At 36.0% G+C, this 9,647-nt stretch overlaps 1 protein-coding gene across 1 annotated transcript in view; it reads left to right on the top strand.

Annotated features, from left to right (window-relative positions):
- Window positions 1-1,096: 1,096 nt before the first annotated feature.
- Window positions 1,097-9,647, top strand: part of RIT2 (Ras like without CAAX 2) — a gene marked incomplete at both ends in the record, with an annotated part of 543,330 nt that continues 534,779 nt past the window's right edge. The window contains 1 exon segment of the mRNA XM_079718180.1: window positions 1,097-1,199. Within this exon segment, the coding sequence (XP_079574306.1) occupies window positions 1,097-1,199 (103 nt within the window).

Below are 9,647 nucleotides of genomic sequence, written 5' to 3'. Positions count from 1 at the left end.
ATGAGCACTCAAAGGGAATCATGTGACATTAAAAAAGGATGGCAAGTGTCAGAGTAGGTTAGAGGAAGAAAATGCAAACGTCAATCATTTAATAATTTGCCCAAGAGCAAATCAATCTGCCATGTAAAGATTTGTTTACTTAAAGATTCATATTGATCATCATTTACACACCTGGAAGATACTTCTCTCTCTCTCTCTCTCTCTCTCTCTCTCTCTCTCTCTCTCTCTTCCACCGCCCCCCCATTTCTCTCTCTCTCTCAAATAGACATAGACACATACTCTCAGACTCTTGGGTGAACTCTTCAAGGCATGAGGTATGCAAATTCACAAAAGTTCACTAATAAAACTGAAACTCTGTAACATTAGAATGCTCCGGGCTTCCCTGGTGGCACACTGGTTGGGAGTCCGCCTGCCGATGCAGGGGACACGGGTTCATGCCCTGGTCTGGGAAGATCCCACATGCCGCGGAGTGGCTGGGCCCATGAGCCATGGCCACTGAGCCTGCACGTCTGGAGCCTGTGCTCTGCAATGGGAGAGGCCACAACAGTGAGAGGCCCGCATACCGCAAAAAAAAATAAATAAATAAAATAAATAGAATTCTCCAAAATTCAACCATTGTCAATGAGGATGTCTTGTGGCCCTTAGTAACTTAGAAGAAGGGACTAGAGTAGAGTGATATAGAATTTCAGAGCAGAGGCAGAGAAAGAGGATTTTGTAGCTAAGAAAGTCCCCTTGCACTTTATGTTTTACATGTTCCATGTAAATAGGGGAAAATCTTCCTTACTTCCATTTGAGAAATATGAACAGATACATTAAACATTGAGATTAAAGCCAATTCACTAGCTAAATTTTCCTCTCTCTGTCCAGCCATTTATTTGTTTATGTAAAAGGACATTTCAATGTACTCCTTTCTCTTAACCAATATTGAAATAAGTGTACCATAGAAATAAGCATCAAGAACACAACTGACATGGCAATTTGTGTGCTTTACCACCAAATCAGAATGACTGACATAGTCAGAGTATCAGAATGGTGGGACAAATACCCAGAGGGGCAACATTTTTCTTCTTTTTTCTCCTCTGATTCCTCTAGTAAGATGGAGGCAGAAAATGAAGTCAGCTGCTCCCCCAGCAGGTCATCACTCAGGGCCACAGAGTACACAGAGGTAATGCTGGGAGCAGGAAGAGCTGGTAAAAGCAGTGAGTTTTAATACCAAATGATGGGATCTCTGTAGAGGCAACCTTATAGAGTGAATAATAATAATAACCACAACAAAACAACAATCCTGATGCTGCCAGAGGTTAATTAGCTGTGGATGTTAAATACCAAGTATTTGGCAAAATGTTTAAAAGCATAAGGACTGTAAAAGGAATGCTGATGGAGAATAGAGAGACAGCAGGTGACAACATATAGAACTTTAAGAAAATCATTTTTTCCTTTGTCTTCCTGCTGGGTGACATTTGATCTTAATTTATATGTCTTTTAAAAAATATTTATATGATATTTATGAAATAGCCATGGTATGAGAAAAATGTGTTCCTGATCTCAAAAATGCTCACATAAAGAAAGAAATGTTATGAATAGTCAATGAAATATATATACAAACACAGACACACATATCATTGCTGATTGCTGTGTTTGTTTCTTTGATTATGAATTTCCTGTCTCCTTTTTCTTATCTGTGATCTGACATAGTATGTGTGTACTTTGGATACCAAAAGGAAAGTTGTTTTTAGAAAGTTACAGGAGTTTAAGAAACTATACTCATTGTGGGATCTATACAGGGTGATCAAACCAAATTTTATGGTTAATGAATTAAAAGAGAAAGTTACAAGAATAAAGAAGTACAGGGTATTAATGAAGGTAAAGACTGGTAATTTTTTTATTTTTGATACATAAGAAACAGAAGTTGTCAGTGGTTGGGTTTCTGGAGGGGCTTACAATGCTGAATATAACAAATTAAAGAAATAGTATTGGCTGGCAAGATGGCAGAGTAGAAGAACGTGAGCTTATACTTTCTTATAAAAACATCAAAATCACAATTAACTGCTGCACAACCACTGACAAAAAAGAAAAAGAAAAAAGCTGGAATCTACCAAAAGCCATACCCTACACCCAAAGACAAAAAGAAGACACAGCAATACAGTAGAAGGGGTGCAATCACTATAAAATCAAATCCTATACCTGCTGGGTGGGTGACCCACAAACTGGAAAATAATTATACCACAGAATTTCTCCCACAAGAGTGAAAGTCCTAAGTCCCATGTCAGGCTTCCCAGCCTGGGTGTTTGGTAATGGGAAGAGGAGTCCCCAGAGAATCTGGCTTTGAAGGCCAGTGGGGTTTGATCACAGGAATCCACAGGACTGGGGGAAACAGAAACTCCACTCTTGGAGGGTGCATATAAGGTCCCTTGTGCACCAGGACAGAGGGAAAAAAGCAGTGACCTCTTAAGATACTGGGCCAACTACCAACTTGCTAGTATTGGAGGGTCTCCTGCAGAGATGGGGGGAGGTGCTGTGACTCACTGCAGGGACAAAGACACTGGCAGTGGCAGTTCTGATGAGTACTCATTGGCATGAGCCTTCCTGGAGGCAACCATTTCCTCCTCAAGTCCTAACTCCACCTAACAAACAGTAGGCTCCAGTGCTGGGATGCCTCAGGCCAAACTATGAACAAGGCAGGAACACAGACCCACCCATCAACAGAGAGGCTACTTAAAGTCTTACTGAGCACAGTCCTACCCACCAGAGGGACAAGATTCAGCTCCACCCACCAGTGGGCAGGAACCAGACTATCTCACCAGGAAGCTAGCACAAACCTCTAAGACAGCCTCATCTACAAGAAGAGAGACAGCGGAAGTAAGAAGAACTACAATTCTGCAGCCTACAAAATGTAAACCACAGTCACAGAAAGTTAGACAAAATGAGATGGCAGAGTAATATGTCCCAGATAAAGGAACAAGGTAAAATCTTAGAGCAACTAAGTGAAGTGCACACAGGCAATCTATCAGAAAAAGAATTCAGAGTAGTGATAGTGAAGATGATCCAAGATATCAGAAAAAAGCATGGAGGCGTAGATAGAGATGCAAGAAATGTTTAACAAAGACCTAGAAGAAGTAAAGAACAAATAAACAGAGATAAATAATACAATAATTGAAATGAAAAATACACTAGAAGGACTCAAAAACACAGTAACTGAGCAGGATAATGAACAAATGACCTGGAAGACAAAATGGTGGGAATCACTGCTGCAGAACAGAATAAAGAAAAAAGAATGAAGCAAAATGAACACAGCCTAAGAGACTTCTGGGACAATGTTAAACACACCAACATTTGCATTATAGGGGTCCCAGAAGGAGAAGAGAGAGATAAAGGGCCTGAGAAAATATTTAAAGAGATAGTAGCTGACAACTTCCCTAATATGGGAAAGGTAACAGTCACCTAAGTCCAGGAAACACAGAGAGTCCAAGCAGGATAAACTCAGGGAGGAATACACTGATACACAGAATAATCAAATTGATAAAATTAAAGACAAAAAAAATTAAAGACAAATAAAAATATTGAAAGCAGCAGGGGAAAATAAAGAAATAACTTACAGGGGAACTCCCATAAATTTATCAGCTGATTTCTCAGCAGAAATTCTGCAGACCAGAAGGGAGTGGTATTTAAAAAGATGAAAGGGGAGATCCTACAAGAAAAAAAATACTCTACCCAACACGGCTCTCATTCAGATTTGATGGAGAAATCAAAAGCTTTACAGACAAGCAAAAGCTAAGAAAATTCAGCACCATCAGACAAGCTTTGCGACAAATGCTAAAGGAATTTCTTCTCTATTCTCTAAGCAGAAAAGAAAAAGCCACTACTAGAAACAAGAAAGTTATGAATGAAAAAACTCACCAGTAAAGGCAAATATACAGTAAAGGTAGAAATTAAAAGACCAACATCTTAAAATAATCCTGTTTATGCATTGACTGCTATATCAAAATCTCATGGTAACCACAAACAGAAAATCTACTATAGATACACATACAAAAAAGAAAAAAAATCCAAACACAACATTAAAGTGAGTCATCAAATCACAAGAGAAAAGAACAAAAAAGAAAGGAAAGAAAAAAGACTGACAAAAACAAATCCATAAAAATCAAGAAAATGGCAATAGGAACATATGTATTAATTACCTTAAATGTAAATAGATTAAATGCTCCAAGAAAAAGACATAGACTGGCTGAATGGATACAGAAAAAGCACATTCTCTAGGATTGATCACATGATGGGCCACAAAGCAAGCCTCAGTCAATTTAAGAAAATTGAAATCATATCAAGCACCTTTTGCAACCACAATGCTATGAGATTAGAAATCAACTACAAGGAAAAAAAACAGTAAAAAACACAAATACATGGAGGCTAAACAATATGCCACTAAGCAACAAATTGATCACTGAAAAAATCAAAGAGGAAATCAAAAAATACCTAGAGACAAACGAAAATGAAAGCATGACAATCCAAAATCTATGGGACGTGGCAAAAGCTGTTCTAAGAGGGAAGTTTATAGAAATACAATCTTAGCTCAGGAAACAAGAAAAATCACAAATAAACAGCCTAATCTTACACCTAAAACAACTAGAGAAAGAAAAATAAACAAAACCCAAAGTTAGTAGAAGGAAAGAAATCATAAAGTTCAGATTAGAAATAAATGAAATAGAGACAAAGAAAACAATAGAAAAAAATCAATGAAACTAACAGCTGGTTCCTTGAAAAGATAAACACAATTGATAAAGCTTTAGCCAGAGTCATCAAGAGAAAAAGGGAAAGGACTCAATACAATTAGAAATGAAAAAGGAGAAATTACAATGGACACCACAGAAATACAAAGGATCATCAGAGACTACTACAAGGAACTATACAGTAAAAAAATGGACAACCTAGAAGAGATGGACAAATTCCTAGAAAGGTAAAACCTTCTAAGACTGAACCTGGAAGAAAGAGAAAATATGAATAGACTAATCAAAAGTACTGTAATTGAAACTGAGATTTAAAAGCTGCCAACAATCAAAAGTCCAGGACCAGATGGCTTAACAGGTGAATTCTATCAAATATTTAGAGAAGAGTTAACCCCTATCATTCTGAAAATCTTCCAAAAAATTGCTGAAGAAGGAATACTTCCAAACTCATTCTACGAGGTCAACATCTCCCTGATATCCAAACAAGACAAAGATATCACACACACAAAAAAAGTTACAGGCCAATGTGACTGACGAACATAAATACAAAAAATCCTCAACAAGATACTAGCAAATAGAAACCAGTGGTACATTAAAAGGATCATATACCATGATCAAGTGGGATTTATCTCAGGGATGCAACAGTTTTCAATAATCACAAATCAATCAATGTGATATATCACATCAACAAAGTGAAGAACAAAAATGTTATGATCATTTCAATATATACAGAAAAGCTTTTGACAAAATTCAACACCCACATATCATAAAAACTCTCCAGAAAGTGGGCATAGAGGGAACTTACCACCACATAATTAAGGCTATACATGAGAAACCTACAACTAACATCAGACTCACTGGTAAGAAACTGAAAAATAAACTCTTAGGTCAGAAACAAAACAAGGATATCCACTGTCACCACTTTTATTCAAAATAGTTTTGGATGTCGTAGCCATGGCAATCAGAGGGAAAAAAAAAAAGTAAAAGGAATCCAAATTGGAAAAGAAGTAAAACTGTCATTGTTTGCAGATGACATGATACTATACATAGAAAATCATAAAGATGCTACCAGAAAACTACTAGAGATCAACAATGAATTTGGTAAAGCTGCAGGATAAAAATTAATACACAGAAATCTTTTGCACTGCATTCTTATACACTAACAATGAAACATCAGAAAGAGAAATGAAGGAAACAATCCCATTTACCATTTCAATAAAAAAGAATAAAATACCTAGGAATAAACTTACCTAAGGAGACAAAAGTCCCGTACTCTGAAAACTATAAGACACTGATGAAAGAAATTGAACATGATGAAAACAGATGGAAAGATATACCATGTTCTTGGATTGGAAGAATCAATATTGTGAAAATGACTATACTACCCAAAGCAATCTACAGATTCAATGCAATAACTATCAAATTACTAATGGCATTGTTCGGAGAACTAGAACAAAATATTTTACAATTTGTATGCAGATCCCAAAGACCCCAAATAGCCAAAGTAATCTTGAGAAAGAAAAATGGAGTTAGAGGAATCAGGCTCCCTGGCTTCAGACTATACTACAAAACTACATTCATCAAACAGTATGGTACTGGCAGAAAACACACATATCAACCACTGAAAAAGTATAGAGAGTCCAGAGATAAACCCACACACTTATGGTCAATTAATCCACAACAAAGTAGGCAAGACTATATAATGGAGAAAAGACAGTCACTTCAATAAGTGGTGCTGGGAAAACTGGACAGCTACATGCAAAAGAATGAATTAGAACACTTCCTCACACTGTACACAAAAATAAAGTAAAAATGGATTAAAGACCTAATGTAAGACCAGATACTATAAAACTCTTAGAGGAAAACATAAGCAGAACACTGTCTGACATAAATCACAGCAAGATCTTTTTCAATCCACCTCCTAAAGTAATGAAAATAAAAACAAAGATAAACAAATGGGACCTAATTAAGCTCAAAAGCTTTTTCACAGTGAAAGAAGCCATAAACAAAACAAAAAAACAACCTACAGAATGGGAGAAAATATTTGCAAATGATGCAACTGCCAAGGATTAGTCTCCATAATTTATGAACAGCTCATGTGGCTCAATATAAAAAAAAAAAAAAAAAAAAAAAAGAAAAAAAGCAAAAAATGGGCAGAAGACCTAAACAGAATTTCTTGGCTGACCAAGAGGAACATGAAAAGATGTTCAACATCACTAATTATTAGAGAAATGCAAGTCAAAAATACAAAGAGATATCACCTCACACTAGTCTGAATGGCCATCATCAAAAAATCTACAAACAATAAAGCCTGGAGACGGTGTGGAGTAAAGGGAATACTCCTACCCTGTTAGTGGGAATGTAAATTGTTACAGTCACTATGGAGAACTGTATGGAGGTTCCTTAAAAAACTAAAAAAAGAGCTACCGTATGATCCGGCAATTCCACTCCTGTCATATATCCAGAGAAAAACATGATTTGAAAGGATATATGTGCCCCAATGTTCACTGCAGTGATCTTTACAAAAGCCAAGCCATGGAAGCAACCTAAATGTCTATCAACAGATGAATGGATACAGATGTGGTACATATATACAATGGAGTATTACTCAGCCTTTAAAAAGAATGAAATAATGACATTTGCAGCAACATGGATGGATCTGGAGATTATCACACTAAGTGAAGTAAATAAGACAGAGAAAGACAAATATCATATGATATTGCTTACATGTGGAATCAAAAAAAAAAAAGAAATAATACAACGGTACTTATTTACAAAGCAGAAATAGACTCACAGACTTAGAGAATGAGATTTTGGTTACCGGGGGGGAAGAGTTGGTGTGGGGGAGAGATAGATTGGGAGTTTAGGATCCATATATACACTACTATATTTAAAATAGGTAACCAACAAGGATCTTCTGCATAACACAGGGAATGCTGTTCAATATTCTGTAAATACCAAAATGGGAAAAAATATGAAAAATAATAGACATATATATATATATATATATAAAACTGAATCACTTTGCAGTATACCTGAAACTAACACAATAGTGTTAATCAACTGTGCTCCGATATATATTAAAATTTTTAAGAATAAAGAAATAGATATGTAGTAGGCTTTGAGGTGATTAAATGTTGACTATCTTGAGGTTAGGGATATCACTAGAAAATAAACAGGTAAATATAACTTTTTATATAAATATAAAAAGACCCCCATGGGGGATATATCTTTGGGGATGCCAAAAGAAATGAAAAATATTAGAGTTAGTATGGAAAAGATATATACAAAAGACTCAATAGTTTTAGTGCTTTACAAAAGGACTCAAAGTCGAGGCAACATTCTTGGTATACAAAAGAACAGTATAATCCCCAAAAAGCTGATTATTTTTGTTGTGGGTCCACAGGTGATAAGAAAATTGATCCATAAAGAAGAGGAAAAGGGAATATTCCTTTCACAGACAGCAAAGGTAAAGAGATTGAAACAGTAGCAAGAGACACAAAATTAAACACCTTAACACCCCTCCAGCCCCACCCAAAAAAATAAAACAAAACACAGGGATAAGTAAAAAGAAAAGAAATAGGTAGATCTGGATGTGGTCAATCACTAAAGGCTTGTCAGTGTGAAGTGAAAACTTCACAACTGTATGTGAATGAGAAATTTTCTAAAAACTTTCCTCTAAAAAGATGTAATAGTTTGAAGGAGAACGAATCAAAATAGGTAAGGATTAGGGAGGGAGGTAAGGATAAAAATAATATAATCCATATAAAATAAAACTGTTTTGAAAGAATATAGTAAGTCTGACTCAATGAGGAAGAACAATATGAAAATAAAATGGAGAGATGAGAGAGAAAAAGATCTAAGAAAAGGTGATGGCCTAATCAACAGAATTGTCATGAGCAGTATGTGAGGTCAGAGAGGTGCTGTGTGGGTCCCATAATGTGCCCATGTAGTCCCTTTTTTTTGCTGAATTGATATTTTCTTGTTTCACCAGGAGCTTGGGAGATGTGGGAATAGAGTGACTAGTTTTCAGTCATTTATTCCAGGGAAATGGAATTTGGAGAGATGTTGGATAGGAGCATCCTTCAGCAATATACTTACCCTGGAGGTGATATTTTCTATTTTGACCCCGCCTCAGTATTAATTGTACTGACTGATCATTGTCACCATTCCAACACCTGAAAAATTTTAACATAACAAATTGGCCAGCAGTGGGACCTGGGTTACTCTCACATTCACTATGTACCAAAGAAGTCAGTTCATAATTAAATACTTGAGCAAATTCTTCTAATGTGATAAAGACAGGAGTAGCCAGCTTACCTTAGAGATGGTTAAGAATGAAAAAGTGTAAATAGTTCAGTTGTACTGATTTTATAAATAACATACTTGGCTATAACTTCAGAGAGAATTCATAGTACAGTTCCAGGCCTGGAAAATGCTGTCCTGATGGCTATATGTTTGGAAACAGAGTGATGGAATCATATCTTATCCTTTGGCTTTGCCCCTATGATGCATTTGATGTTACCAGTATATAAATATTCAAACACTGATTCTCAATATAACATTCTTTTGAAGGTTAAAATGTTTCCTTTCAAATGAACTGTTGATAAAATATTTTTTAAAATTATAAAGCCACTTTTTGTATTGCTGAAGATCTGTATCAATACAGGTACAATTTACTTTCCTTCCCACAATTTGAGTGCTTATGCAAAAGGACTGCACATGCTAGTTGAAGGGGTTATATGAAGGGATTTCAAGAAGGCTGCTTTTCAGAAGAATCTAAAGAAGATATATCTATTTCAAATCCTAAATTAGTTCCATGTCAGCCTTAACATGAATGAGAAACTCAATTTACTGGGACCATATATATATATATTTTTTTGCTGTACATGGGCCTCTCACTGTTGTGGCCTCTCCCGTTGTGGA

The sequence above is a fragment of the Hyperoodon ampullatus genome (genome assembly GCF_949752795.1).
Source record: "Hyperoodon ampullatus genome assembly, chromosome: 13".
NCBI lineage: Eukaryota > Metazoa > Chordata > Mammalia > Artiodactyla > Ziphiidae > Hyperoodon > Hyperoodon ampullatus.
Note: the sequence above shows the minus strand (reverse complement) of the source record. Positions and strands in the feature narration are given on the sequence as shown.